General features: G+C 40.8%; 1 protein-coding gene across 4 annotated transcripts in view; it reads left to right on the forward strand.

The window, feature by feature from the left end:
- Window positions 1–15704, forward strand: part of OSBPL10 (oxysterol binding protein like 10) — a 346584-nt gene that overhangs the window by 153900 nt on the left and 176980 nt on the right. For 3 of the 4 annotated variants that reach the window (XM_055284763.2, XM_055284770.2, XM_063612618.1), the window contains exon 4: window positions 4475–4666. The exons of the other annotated variant lie outside the window; for it this stretch is intronic. In XM_055284763.2, coding sequence (XP_055140738.1) covers window positions 4475–4666 — 192 coding nt within the window. The remainder of the gene's footprint in view (window positions 1–4474; window positions 4667–15704) is intronic. 4 annotated transcript variants of the gene reach the window in all.

A 15704-nucleotide genomic window follows, 5' to 3' on the forward strand; every position in this document is an offset into this window, starting at 1 on the left:
ATGGCAGTTTTGGCCAGTAAATTCAAAGCATATGTGTGTTTTGTCTTCTTTTTGCAACCTTGGGAAATTTAGCAATCATTCAGTAAGAATGTAGGGAAAGACCAAGAGGCCTGTGTGATTGTGTGCAGATGCCTGGACAGGCTGTGAGCATCAGCATTTGGTCTCACCTGCTCCCACACTCTTTTTGCTGTCTTCTGTCATCAGCCAGGTGCTTATGAAGTGAGGGGACATAAGGAGTAGCCAGATGAACACCAATGGCTGTGTGAGGGACGATTCTCCTAAGCAAAGGATGAAGAAACTTGCTCTCGACTCTGAATTTTCCACAGATGGCACACTTGGTGTTTCTAGTTGCCCCCATTGAAGTAAATATTTGGAACAAAAACCTGCCATGTTGTTTCTCAGACTCTGTTAATATTTTAAATTAATAGCGAAGATAGGCTTTTATGACATGAAAGCATAATTTTGAAACAAAACCTGGAGATTGTAGACAGGTTGCCTTTTGGAAACACAGCCTGCTCGTTTATAGTGGTTGCAATTTGCTGCCTTTTCTCACTTGTTCTTGTAATGACTGATTACTTGTGGGATTTACCAAGGGAAGACTTTTTTGCTCATGTTTATCCTGAAAGAAGGCATGGATGTGAATTACACTGTGAGAATCCCCAGTTAATGGAAAATTAAAGGTTTTTTGACTCAAATTTACTGCTTGTAAATTCAAATGACAGCCATTAAGTAATTATGATCATGGTTTTAGACATCCACCGTGGAATAATTTTGTTCTTGGGTGAATTTCTTGATTTATTGCCATTCATGGTGATACTGCTACAGGCAAAGGTGTCTATTGCCAGACCTGTCTTCCTCTCTGATTTCTGATGAGTCCTCATTTCTACTCAGCATTAGAGGAGTGTGTGTGTGTGTGTGTGTGTGTGTGTGTGTGTGTGTGTGTGTTTTCCCTACAATCTTGATATTTAATGGCTGACTCTATAAGTATTTAATTATGTTTTGGGCTTCTGACCAGTCTGACCTTGTAGAAAATAAGAAGGTCAGTGACTCATCGACTGCTTATGATTTTGTGCTAAGCAACTTCTTAACATTTTAAAAATCCATAAGGTTTTCATTGTTCAAGTTTTCAGTGATATTAAGAAACAAACTTTGTCCATGCAGCTTCTGCATGTTAGGCACTGTGCTAAGTATTTTATATGTATAATCTAATTTAAACTTCATGGTGACTTTTAAGAGTCAATATTATTATTTCTCTTTTTAAAGATTAGGAAATTGATGCTTAATGGGAAAGCTTAAATAACTCACCCCAGATCACATGGCAAGAGCAGGGGTTTGGTAGGGGAGGAGTGGGGATAGAGGTGTGTGTATGAAGAATGAAACTTATCTGTCTGGCTTCAAAGCCCAGGGAAAAATCTGCCTTTTCCTGGACTGGAATAAGCCTCGCTGACAGTCAAAATGTATTTCAGTGGACTCTTAATACTTAGGCAAATTTACTGTTATTAAAGAAATATCTTCTTTCCCCGTCTACTCTTCAAGTGAAAAGATTGAAGCTGAAAGTAGGTGATTATTATAGCTCATTGTGATCAAGATATATAGTTCTTAGACCACACATTTCTGCAATTACCTAACATATGGTTATTTCCTATCTTTATCTGCATTCCAATTCATTATGTCCAAGTCAAACCCAGATAATCTTTACAGTCTGCGGTATTTCAAGGTAAACCCAAACTCTGATTTCTACCCTGGCTCTTGCCCCATTCCTCCATCCCCTGGTGATCTGTAAAATGACGGATCATTAACATTTAACAGTTTTTAGAGCTGTGCCTGTTAGCCGAGGCCTGAGGCTAAGACTACCTGGGGTATCCAGACTGTTGGGTTGCTATGTAGTGTGCTGCCTTGCCTGTCTAGTTTCCCAAAGCCTACTCAGGCTTCAGGCACATCACCCTTGGAACATCCTGCCGTGATGAGATGAGCTCACTTCTTTGACATTTTCTGGCTGTGTTGCAAAATTAGCCCCTGTTATGCACTATCTTGTAAGTGTGCATCTGTGTATGTTTCCCTCCGTCTGTCTCTGTATATGTGCATCTTACATCCCCAGCAATATTATAGGTATCTATGGTGAAAAACTGTCTCATACATTTTGTTTTCTTCCTGACACTACACAGTAGATATTTTCCTAGGCACATAGTAGGTATTCAGTAAATGTTTGAACTGTAGGAACTAGATGATTTCCACATTATCTAACTTGCCTTTTCTCAAGCTGAGATGAAGCATAGGAACAATTAGAATGTAAATTTTATGCAGAATTAAAATGTTTTCAATAGGGAATACATACATATAGTTCAAAGTGAAAGAATATAAAAAGTATACAGTGAAAAAATCTCCCCTCTTCTCTGTTTCTATCCTCTCATTCCCTGCTTCTCCACAAATAAGCAGCCACTTTATAGTTTTATATGTATCCTTCCACAGTATGTTTGTTTTAAACAAATAATTTTCAACAAGTTAAATAACAAAAATACTTATTTACCTCATGTTGGAAAAGCTATATTTTGCATACTGTAGAACAATTATTTGCCTTCCTTCACTTATCTGTATAGCTGAGAGATATTTTCAGATCAATTCATAGAGACCGCTCTCATTATTCTCTTACAGCTTGGTAGTATTCCATTACATAGATGTACCATAATTTATTTAACCTGTCCCATGCTGATGGACATTTGGGTTGTTTTCTGTCCTTTGCCATCAAACATAGTGCTGCGGTGACTAACAGGGACATACAGCATTTCACCCAGCTGCAGGTATGTCTGGAGGATACATTCCCAGAGAGGGGATTGCTGGAGCCAGGGGAGATGTGTTTGTGTCTGTGATGGGTCTGCCGATTGCTGTTCTCAGGGTTTTGCCACCTTTTTTACTTCCACAAACTCGTTTCTCTGTGGCCCTGTTGACAGATTGTGTATTCAGACTTTTGAATTTTTGCCAATCTGATGAGTGAAAGATGATTATCTAAAGTAGTTTGAATTTACATTTATCTTCTGAGTACAGTTGAACATATTTTCCTATGTGTTAAAAGCCATTTATATTTCTTTTTTTGTAAGCTGTCTTCATACCTTGGCCCATTTTAATAATTATTTCCAGCTGTACATTTTTCCTAGTTTATAGTTTGGCTTTGTTGGTGGTCATAGTGGGGTGTTTTGTTGGTCTGTTTCCTTTGCAGAAATTTCCAGTTTTTAGTTGATCAGATTTATCAAGCTTTTCTTTTTTTTTTTTTTTTTTTTTTTTTTTTTTTTTTTGAGATGGAGTTTTGCTCTTGTTGCCCAGGCTGGAGTGCAATGGCATGATCTTGGCTCACTGCGACCTCTGCCTCCTGGGTTCAAGTGATTCTCCTGCCTCAGCCTCCTGAGTAGCTGGGATTACAGGCATGTGCCACCATGCCTGGCTAATTTTGTATTTTTAGTAGAGATGGGGTTTCTCCATGTTGGTCAGGCTGGTCTCGAACTCCTGACCTCAGGTGATCCGCCCACCTTGGCCTCCCAAAGTGCTGGGATTACAGGCATGAGCACTGCACCTGGCTAAGCTTTTCTGGTAGAGCTTTTGGATTTCAAAGTGTTAGGCCTTTCCTACCCCATGGTTACGTGTTTTCTTCTAGTACTGTTTGTTTTTCTTAAATCGTTGATCCATTCGAGGTCTGTGATCTGAGCGATGAATCCAGCTTTGTTATTCAGATGGCTTCCCAGTCATCCCAACATTTACTGAAAAATTCATCTCCACTAAGTTGAGATGCCATCTTTATCATAAACTAGATTGTAATTTGGATTATATATTACCACAGGATGAAATGTAAACACTGGACTAACAAATGAGGAATAATTGGTGGACAGCTTAGTTCATGCATATAGCCGACGTTATTAAGCACTTAATAAATTAAACGATTGTGATATGCCAGGCCTTGGGGATATAAAGATGAGCATGAAAGCATCTCTTAAGAAAGTAACTGGATAATCAATATAATCTTGATGCAGTGGAATAAGAGCAGCAGAGAGGCCGAGAAAGCCAGGGAGATGCTTCACAGAGCAGAGAACACCATGCTGAGTTTGAAAGTTCAGCAGAGCCTGACCAGCCACAAAGGAAGGGCATTCTAGGAAGGGGAAATAATAGGTAGACAGGCAGAGCTCCATAAGCGTCCATGGTGTGTGGGTTGGGGAGGGTGGGGGGCAGGATTTTGAATAGCTGTTCATGGCCATAGCATAGGACAGGAAGCACAACTGGAGATGAAACCAGAAGGGCAGCTAAGGAAGGGCAGTTCAGTGAGTATCTGTGGGATTTGGGCATGCAGTGTTGTTATACCTCCTTTATACCTTCAGCTCCCTAAAGAGAGGACGGGGAAAGATGAAGAGGTCCAAAATGAATAGAAGCCAACACTTAGTTGTGTTCTGCAGGTCAGTTGTTGAGTTTTGACACCTGTTGCTTATTCTAGAGTGCTCCAAGCTCCCGAAGCCGAAGTCTCACTTTGCTCCCACATGGAACACCCAATTCTGCGTCTCCCTGTAGCCAGAGACACCTCAGTGTGGGGGCCCCCGGTGTTGTCACAATCACGCATCACAAGTCGCCTGCAGCCGCCCGAAGAGCCAAGAGTCAGTATTCCGGCCAGCTTCACGAAGTCAGAGAGGTAGGCTTTGCTCTCCTACTAGGTTAAGCAGCCCCGGGGAGTTGGGGGCTGTGACAGTCGCTCTGCCGACTCCTCTTCCTTTGCGCCGTCTTGATTTATGGAGAGAGGACCAGCAGCAAACCTCCCAGCCACACGGCTATGACGGTCCCTCCTGGTTTAAAAAAAGTTAATTGTCCCTATTTCTTAGGTTAAGCGAATTGTTAGGAGACTTCTCTCAGAACTCAGAAAGCAGAGAAAGCAAGCCTACAAAAATATGGATGTAAATGGAAGTACAGTTAAATCCACGCTCATAGCAAAGACTAGGCCAAACCTCATGGATAATAAGAAAATAACTTTGGGTGTTTTGAAACTCAGGAAGTGCTAGACATAACGCAGATTCCCCGTTTTCTGCCCTGCTTCACTTTCTTTCTCTCCTCTCCTCCTTCCCTTCATAGACACACTCCAAGGGGAGTGTTGGGTAGTGAATAGAATACTGTCCTTGAAGTCAGAAGACTTGTTTAAGAACAAGTCTTCTGACAGCCCCGAACCTCAGTTTCTACACCTGTAAAATGGAAATAAAACAGGCTTTGCCAACCTTCTCTGGGGAAATAGGATCATTTGTGACAATGAAAACTCTTTAATTGTGCCTTATAAAAGTGAGGTGAGGTTACGTTTAAATTTCGCTTTTGATGCACTGAGAAGTCATCAGTTTGGGGATCCCAGATCCTTAGTATCCCTGTCATCCTCTGCAGCTGTTATAGAGAACAGACTCTCAAATGATGGTGGTTTTGGTTGCCTACTTCCTTTGAGTGCTGAGGTTTTTTGCTCTGCAGCTTACTTGGGTACAGACCAGTTTGCTTTCCTCTTAGAGAAAGTGGCAGGGCTCTTCCTCCGTGTCACACAGATTGAGACTCCTAGACTAGGGTCTTGCCACTGCTTGAGTTAGCATGCATCTGGCTTTAGTTTTTAAATGTCACAAGCCAGGTAGTGCTCTGTTAGCTGACTATCTTGGCTCTGAATCTAGCCCAGGAAGGACAGTCTGAAATCCGAATCAAATCTGTAGATGCATATGAAAGACAATTTTTTTTTCTTGAAAGATTTTACATGTATATACTCTGTCTTGCCTAATAAAGAAAAAGTAGAAAGTCAGAATTCTATTGGAATTTTCAGGTAGAATGCTTACTTTGAAATAGTCGCCCTGATGTGTTAAAAAGGAAAAACTGGGCCGGGCCTAGTGGCCCATGCCTGTAATCCCAGCACTTTGGGAGGCCAAGGTGGGTGGATCACTTGAGGTCAGGAGTTCGAGACCAGCCTGGCCAACATGGTGAAACTCCATCTCTACTAATAACACAAAAATTAGCTGGGCATGATGGCACATGACTGTAGTCCCAGCTACTTAGGAGGCTAAGGCAGGATAATCGCTTGAACCTAGGAGCGGGAGGCTGCAGTGAGCCGAGATAGTCCCACTGCACTCCAGCCTGGGCAGCAGAGCGAGACTGTGTCTCAGAAAAAAGAAAAAGAAAAAGTGCCTATTAGCTTAATTGTGTTATGTTAGTTGATATGTCGAATGATTGTGCACAGGTTTATATTTCTTTTCATTTTTCCTAGCACCTTTTCAGAACATCATATAATGGAAAATTTTCAAATGTATGCAAAATAGAATAGTAATGCAACCCTATATCCATCACCTTACTTTAACAACTCCAACTTCCCATTGTTCTTGTTTTATCTGTTTTTATTTCCCCCACCACTTTATTTTTCCTGCTAGAGTATTTTAAAGAATAGTTAAGTTTTATAAAAAGTTCCTGTTAGATAAGTAGTATTACATTAACTGGCAGTGATAAAATGATACAACACTTAACTATGATACCATCATTTCACTTTTATGTAGACCTCATTGCAGATTAGTTTATAAGTCATTTGAGACTGTAACCTTGAACAAAGGCAGTTGAAAGTTTATGGTATTTTGATAATATTCTTTATGGTATTATAACGAATCTCTGTAGATTTACTGTTATAAATGATAGGAAGCCTGTATGTATGAAAAAAAAATGTAGGACTTGTGTGTAGTGAGCAGTGACCTAAATAAAAGTTGAGGTACTTTAGCATGATTAATTAGTAGCATTTGATTCAACAGAATCTTTTCTACCTTCATTTAAAAAGAATTCAAATTTTTAAAAGAATAGAAGTGTGGCTTTTGTGTATGGGTGTACAAAGAAGTTTAATTTATTTATATAAATTCTATAATGCAAGTTTATATTGCAAAAAATGTATAAAGAAAATTAAAATTACCTATAATTGTACCTCCCTACAGATAACCACTGTTAACCTTTCAGTGAATTTACTTTTGGGTTTTTTTCCCTGTGTATTACAGATGTAGATACGTAAAAATCTATACAGAGCAATCTAAAATTTTTTTTTTTTTTTTTTTTTTTTGAGGCAGAGTCTCACTCTGTCGCCCAGGCTGGAGTGCAGTGGCTCGATCTCGGCTCAGTGCAAGCTCCACCTCCCAGGTTCACGCCATTCTTCTGCCTCAGCCTCCCGAGTAGCTGGGACTACAGGCGCCCACCACCATGCCTGGCTAATTTTTTTGTATTTTTAGTAGAGACGGGGTTTCACCGTGTTAGCCAGGATGGTCTTGATCTCCTGACCTTGTGGTCCGCCCGCCTCAGCCTCCCAGAGTGCTGGGATTACAGGCGTGAGCCACTGCGTCCGGCCAGAGTGATCTAAATTTTGTAAATGAATGCATATATGCTTTTTTTTTCCTTTATCATATTGTTTTTTCTCTGTTGTCTATTTATTGGGGAAAGCTATTGAAATTTTCCATAGAGTTTCATGATATGAAAAATAATTAGGTGAAGCCAGGTCCAGTGGCATGCACTTGTAATTCCAGCTACTTGGGAAGCTGAGGTGAGAGGATTGCTTGAGGCCAGGAGTTCAAAACCAGCCTGGGCAACATAGCAAGACCCCATATCAAAAAGAAAAAAGAAAAAGTAGATGAACTGCCTCTATAGCCATTTGGTTTGGTTTTTGTACTCTTGGGTGACAGTATATTTCTTCAGGTTCTTGCTTTTTGTATGTTGATAACCTTTATTACTCAAAATTTAAGTAAGATTGTTGACATATAAGTGCCAACACTGGTAATGGAGAGAATTTTAGGGTGCTGACCCCCTTTAGGAAGAGTTTAAAGTTTCAGTCCTCAGACACCATGTCCACCTTCACTGCTGATGGGAGATGAGTAGCTGTTCTGTGGAATTTGTCATTTTGTGATGTGGCCAGGTCCACCTTGGGAACTATCCGAGCAAATTGCACTCATACTAGAAAGTTCCGCAGTTATTAATTTCAGAGCATAAAGGCCACTGCTTTAAGGTTCCACTGTATTTATCTATAAAATAACTAGAAGAAAATGGAATAGGATTTTTAACCCAGCTGTTCAGGGAAGATAAACTTATGACCACAGAAGCAACGGAGAAAATCATCATACACAAGACAGATGTGCCTGAATATCAGGAGAATAAAAGAGAAATAGCCCAGCCAAAGGCAACAGAATAAATAGTAAATGGAATGCTACAGCATTGGTGAAAATAATGGGACAGTTTGAAAGATTAAATGGTTATCCAAAATATAAAGAACTGAGATACCAAAGGTCGGAACCCAGCATCCTCTCAGGAAGTGGTTAGGAGAGATGAGTATAGGGAATTTCAGAGACAATATCATCATGAGGAACAGACATATTCTCTCGAGCAATTCAAGAAATTAAAATTAAGGCAACTGTTTGTGAAATTATCAGAATTCATTCTAGCCCATTATTGGTTGGGGTATTAAGAAATGTTGACTGTGCTGCAGATTGTCTTTTTGCTACAATCTGGTGATGTGTAATAAGAATGAAACATAAACCAAACTGCATTGCCAGTGACCCATAAATTTCCTGCTGGAAATCATACCTGAGGAAACAATTCATGAAACTGGGGCTAGGAGGAAGAAAATTAATTTGGATAAAGCTATTCATACTAATAAAGGCACAGATTCAATACAAGACATTAAGGGAATGACTAAACAATAATACATTTTAGTAATTTAAGATAAGAGTCATGTCAGTATTATTACTACATGGACATGTGTGCATAAAATGAGTAGGAAAATAATTATACAGAATAATATATATACATTGGACCCTATAGTCATCTTAATAAGCTCCAAAAGTTGTTTTAAAACAGTGGTTCCCAGAATTTTGGATTTTACTTGCAAACGAAGTTTTAGAAATAGAATTTTAGAAGTAACATAGTATTGCTATTTTAAAATTTACCCAGAAAGGACATTTTGAAAGTAGTCATAATCTCTGGTTTCCACTATCTCATAAAAACATCTTAATGCCCCCAAAGGAATATAATCTCAGAATAAAGAGTCATTTATTGCATTGAATAAGAAGTCTTATGGGGCTGGGTGCAGTGAATCACGCCTGTAATCCCTGCACTTTGGGAGGCGAGATGGGAGGGGATTGCTTGAGTCCAGGAGTTCAAGACCAGCCCTGGCAACACAGACTCCATTTCAACAAAAAATTTACAGATTTGCTAGGTGTGGTGGCTCATGCCTGTAGTCCCAATCACTCAGGAGGCTGAAGTGGGAGGATTGCTTGAGCCCAGGTGTTTGAAGTTGCAATGAGCAATGATTGCCCCACTGCACTCCACCCTAGGCGACTGTGCAAGAGTTTTTCTCAAAAAAAAAAAAAAAAAAAAAAAAAAAGAAAAATTCTTGGACTGGAAGAGACTTCCTTGTGGATTGATTCTGGCCTGTGCATCTGTGTTTCCAAACTGTGCCCTCCATTGCCATCGTCAGTCACTCTTTGAGTTCGTGCCTTGCTCTATCTCCAGAAAACCACCTTCCTAAATGGGAACATTTTATCATGTCACCTTTCTGCTATTAAAACAAACAAAAAAACCCCCAAACCTTTTTGATTCCCCACTGTCCATAGGATAAAGGTCAAACTCTCCTGGGTGGCCCACAAGCCCAGCTTCCTGCAGTGTGCGCTGCTCCATCCTCCAACCCTCAGTGCCCCTTCTTGTCCTCACTGGGGACTTAGGACCTCCTCTGTTGGGAGGCCCACTGCTCAACAGAACTTTCTGCCAAAACAGAAATGTTCCATATCTTTACTTGATATGGAAACATTCATATCTTGGCTCCGCTAGGAAACAGTTGAGCGTACCAGAAGGCTTAAGATCTACGATGGTGATGCAGGAGGTTTTATCGAGTGAGATGGGATGATATGCCTGCCACTGTAAGATATCTGCTGGCGAACGAGGAAGAACCTAGAAACAGCCAAGGAGGAGAAGCGCAGACAGATGGCACTTCCAAAGCAAGAGAAAGCACTGGTTGATGAGTGATGTGAAGGCTTTGGTGGACAATGGCCAGAGCACAGATGTATGATCACTTACTCTGCGTCCAAACCAACAAAGATGGCAGGTCTTTCGATGGAGAACCTAGTCCAAGGCATCAACTTGAGATCTGATCTTGCCCTTGATGATATTAAACTGTATATATCAAACCTTGCGATCGTTTCCAGTGCTCTTGTAGCAACCATCGGTCAGCAGGAAGTGATCCTTCAGTGCGTTGAAGAATGATTTGGACCATTTTTTGGATCAGAGACTGTTTATGATGCCCTAACCACGACTCAACAGAACACTGTAACAATAGAGACTCACGTCAAGGTGCTTAAGCACAATTTAGATTAAGTTGCAAAGACAATTGATGGCAGTACTAGATCTCACATTGGCCAACCTACAACTACAGCAACTGTCAAGGTGGTCCCATGAGCTCTTCCTGCATCCATTTATCCCTTCCATATGTTCAAGCTGTCATCACTTCCTGTTTCTTCAGGCCCAACTGCTTTCATTGACCACAGTGTCTTTATAGAATTAAAAAAAAAGGGCAGGGTGTGGTGGCTCATGCCTATAATTCCAGCACTTTGGGAGGCCGAGATGAGAGGATCGCCTGAGCTCAGGAGTTTAAGACAAGCCTGGGCAATCATTGTCTTAATGAAACCCCATCTCTACCAAAAATGCAAAAAAGTAGCTGGGTGTAGTAGCATGCACCTGTGGTCCCAGCTACTTGGGAGGCTGAGGTGGGAGAATCCTTTGAGCCTGGGCAGTGGAGGCTGCACTGAGCCAAGATCATGCCACTGCACTCCAGCCTGGGTGATAGAGCCAAACCCCATTTCACACACACACACACACACACACACACACACACACACACACACAAATTGAATTAAAAAAGGGCTAGTCAAAATGAGCTTTGAAGTGTGCACAGTATGAATGGAGACGTGCTGTAATATAAAACGCACTCTGGATTTCAAAGACTTTGTACAAAACAAGATAAAATATGTCATAATTTTTAATACTTATATACTAAGGAAATCATAATATTTTATATCCATTCAGTTAAATAAAATATTTTAGAATTTATTCTACCTATTTCTTTTTACCTATTTATTATTTATTGCCCCCTGCCTGGGCTGTGGACAGATTGGAAGGAGGTCTTTCTACCTTTTAAATTCGCCTACTAGAAAACGTAAAATTATGTATGTGTCTCACATTTGTGGCTTGGCTTATATTTCTCTTGGATAGCACTGCACTAGACTGTGAGCTTGCTTACTCTCCCACTCCTACCTTCATTCTGCAGGTATTAATTGAGCACCTTCTGTGTGCCTGACCACAGATACCTATATGAAAGGTCACATCTTATTCATCTTTGCGTCTTTCAGCCCTTGCACAATCACTAGGCATACTGATGAACAAATTGAATTAAGGACTCATTCTCTAGCTGTTAGGGCTCTTTTAAAATGGCATATGGAGGTATTCAGGGGTTGCTTAGGTAGCTATATGGATTGTATGTGAGAGAGGAGACCTGGCAATTGGTTGAGGGTTGCCAGGTACTCATTTAACGTTCTCTGACTGATAGCATTGGGTGAGTGTGTACAGCTAGATGACTGTGTGACCGCTGGGAAAAGTGATGATAGTGTAAGCCTCTTAATGTGCCACTTGAATTGTTTTATAAATGAAATCTAGTATATTTTTAAAAATTAATTTGATCCCCTCAGTTATTTAAGCATATGACGATTGAAATGTATGGTATTTATTGTATTGTATATTTTTTCTATTTTAACTTTTTTTTTTTTTTTTTGGAGTTGGGGGTCTCACTCTGTTGCAGGCTGGAGTATAGTAGATCAATCATGACTCATTGCAACCTCCAACTCCTGGGCTTAAGCAATCCTCCTGCCTTAGCCTCCTGAGTAGCGAGGAGTATAGGCACATGCCACTATACCTGGCTAATTTTTTAAAAAGTTTTTTATAAATATGGGGTCTTGCCATGTTGTCCAGGCTGGTGTTGAACTCCTGGCCTCAAGCAATTCTCCTGCTTTGGCCTCCCGAAGTGCTAGGATTACAGGAGTGAGCCACTGCACCTGGTCTTTAGCTTTTCTGTGTCTAGTTATTACAATAGTTTTTAATGTGGTTCACACTTACTTAAATAGATGCAAGTTCAGTTGGTATAAGTACAATGATTTTAATAAAATTCTTCCATGCTAGATGTTTTCTGAAGAAATACAACCCTAATACATGTTTATACTGAATACTTTTTTTCAGTTGTGACGTTTGAGACTTAAAAAACAACACTTAATTCAGTAGGGAGGCTTTGGATTCGTAGCATGATGAGGGAAAAGGTGGTGCTGTTGAATATTGGGTGTGTGTGAAGCACAAATATAGATTTAGTTAAGCATCCAGTGAAAATTTATAAACAAATAGGAATTATCCTTCTTTGAAGCTTTTTTCATTGTTGACTTTTGCTTCCAGGCACACATTCTTCTGACAAAGAGGAAAGTTGTTTGCTGCGCTGGTTTACTGGATAGATTAACTGGGTTGAGGCTGCGTAATTTAATATGATTTTAAATAAACCTTTTACAGAGTCTGATATGTGGAGGGAGATGTGTGTTTATGTCATCTCACCTATGTGAATTTATATGTTTCTTCATGTAATTGCAATGTTTTATTTACTTAGTACACACATATAGTGAAGACCCTTTAATGAAGTTACCATGTTTATAAATGGATATTAACTCAGTATCCTCTCCTTTCAGAATGATTTGGTGTGATCTTGGTTCATGTGGATGCAGTAAATACCTGGTTAGAAATTCATGTACAGCCTTTGTTATGGAAGCAGTAATTGTAACCTGTCACCCTAACAAATTTTATTAGCCGATCAATTTTAAGGTAGTGATCTGTACTGGCAGGATTGAATATGGACCATCCCATCACCAGGGAAACCACATTTAGGGTATAAAGTGAATTTACCCTTTGTGTGAACAGGATGATTAGTTTTTAAAAAGTCCTAAATTAATTTTCCTTTGTACTTTTCGGATAGATGATGACAAGTAACCATAAAATGTATTTTTGGTAGCAATTTGCCATCTCTGAAAATAAGTCAGTTTCAAACTTCAGTTTTCAAAAAATGTTAATGTGGAATTAGTTAATAGCAGTGGTTTCCAAATGTTTTTAAAGCAATAGAGTGGGTTGTTTGTGAGTAAAAATATTAGATACTGTGTAAGAGCAGGTGAAGTTGGTGTTTTATGAGAGCAGATTTACTTTAGAAGATAAAAGGGGCATTTGTTGATAGTGAAGCAGGTTGGCTGGATTGTGAGAATGAGAATTTATGACCACCCCTACAATCCCTTATCAGCCTCTGCATCTGTGAACTTTGAAACACATTTGTGTGCTCTGCGGAACACCATGGTATCCTTTAAGAGCACAGTTTGAGAGTCATTGGATTTGGTTGTCCACTAACGGCATCTCAGGTGAACAACAGCAAAAGCCCAACACCAAGATAATGTCCCCCAGCAATCCTCAACTCATTGTCCAACCGCTGCCCTGGCAGGAGAATGCTCTGCTGTGGTCTCAACCTGCTGGGAGCACGGCATGGCTGGGTGGGGTGTGGGAGGTGGGAGAATAAACCCTCAGTTTATTCCCTCACCAGGCTCTTTTTGCTCATTTACGTGTTACACTTGGAGATTAGGCATTTGTTTACCTGTTTATTGTCTGACCCCTTGCCTTCCTCCATCTAAAGGTGTTTTTGGTTTAACCTGTTTATTCCCAAGCCCTTAGCACAGCACCTAGCACTTGAAAGATGCTCAGTAAAAATTTGAGTAAATGAGTGATTTCCCATTAAAAGGATTATAACCAGTGGGAAATACTTCTCTATAGATTAGGTTTAAAAAGCCTTTGAGAGGAAGGAGTTTCTCACCCTGCACCATCTCCTTAGGAGTTAAGGTCCCAAAGCGGAAGCAAGGGGGAACTTGGGCCAACTGCATTGTATACTTACATTGGCTTCTCTCTGTGGCCTGGGCACACTTAGGTACTTCTTCTCCTAGTGCCTGGTATACTTTATACCTATCTATATTTTCAGCAAATATTTCTTTATGTTGTAATTTTTTTTATTTTTTTCCCTGAGATGGAGTCTCGCTCTGTCTCCCAGGCTGGAGTGCAGTGGCATGATCTCAGCTCACTGCAACCTCCGCCTCCCAGGTTTCAGCGATTCTTCTGCTTCAGCTTCCCGAATAGCTGGGACTACAGGCACGCATCACCACGCCCGGCTAATTTTTGTATTTTTAGTAGAAACAGGGTTTCACCATATTGGCCAGGCTGGTCTCAAACTCCTGACCTCATGATCCACTCGCCTCAGCCTCCCAAAGTGCTGGGATTATAGGCATGAGCCACCGCGTCCGGCCGTAATTATTTTTTTTAATGTCTCCATTACCTTCTTCTTAAGGGCATGACTTTATTAATAATAATAGCTACTACTACATGAATAATAATCTTTCATACCTGTTGGGATCTTACCAGGTACCTGGGCTCAATGCTTTACTTGTGCTATTCTCAAGTCAACTCTGTGAGGTAGATACTATTATTTTCCCTATATTAAGACAAGAAACTGAGGCATAAAGAGGTTAAGTCAAAGAGAGGTGTACTAACTAGGGTTCAACCAGAGAAACAGAACCACAGGAGATCTACGTTAAGAGATTTATTCGGGGGAATTGGCTTATATGATTGTGGGGGCTGTTCAGGCAGGTCCAGGATCCATGGAGCAGACACAGAAGTGGCCATCTACAGATGGAATTTCTTCCTTAAGGAAGCCTTGGCTGTGCTCTTTAGACCTTTCTGCTGAATCTATCCCATCCAGATGATCTCTGTAGTCTCTCTTACTTAAAAACAACTAATAATGAACTTTATCCACATCTACAAAATACCTCTCAGAAACAACTAGGTTCGTATTTGGTTGAGTAGCTGGGAACTGTAACCTCACCAAGTTGATACAGCAAAAAAGACCATCATGAGAAGTCACATGTGTGTGAAGTGGTTGATTCTGGCCCAGGGAATTTGACCGCCAACTATCATACCAGGTGCCAATTCTTGTGCTGGGAGCTGGGGTGGCAGTGGCTGCCACGGCCATGGCTGTCCCGCCCTCCTGGAAGTATGGCTGAGGCTCTTGATCTCTGTATGCGTCACTCCTATGTGGCCCCTGGCCTGTGCAGTATCCCAATGAGGACTTGATGAATTTATTCACTTGGATGAGTCACCAGAACATAGCACTTTTCAGTAGAAAGAGCAGCGACCTCAGTTCCAGTCCTTGGGCAAGTCACATTATATCTCTCATATGTGAAGTGGAAATATCACAACTTCTTACTTTGATGAACGATAGAAGTAAAAGTGCCCAGCAGAGTGTAGCACAAAGTAGGTGCTCAAGCAGATGATCAGAGATTCCCAGACACGTCAAACTGAGGTCTCAGAGGGGAGAACCTCAAAGCTGCCATCGTCATCCTTCTAGTTTGTCAGCCTGGGTAGGCCAGAATGGGAGGGGTGGGTGTCAGCGGGGGAGCTTCTGAAAAAGTTCTCCTGTCCATCCCACCCCTTAATGTGGGAGCCGCATCCCCAGCTCTAACAAAGGTTTGTGTGAAGGTGAGGAGCCACTCTCCTTGTCTGCACCCTAAGTAGATGTGTCCTGTCTGTCCTTC

The sequence above is a fragment of the Symphalangus syndactylus genome, chromosome 1 (genome assembly GCF_028878055.3).
Source record: "Symphalangus syndactylus isolate Jambi chromosome 1, NHGRI_mSymSyn1-v2.1_pri, whole genome shotgun sequence".
NCBI lineage: Eukaryota > Metazoa > Chordata > Mammalia > Primates > Hylobatidae > Symphalangus > Symphalangus syndactylus.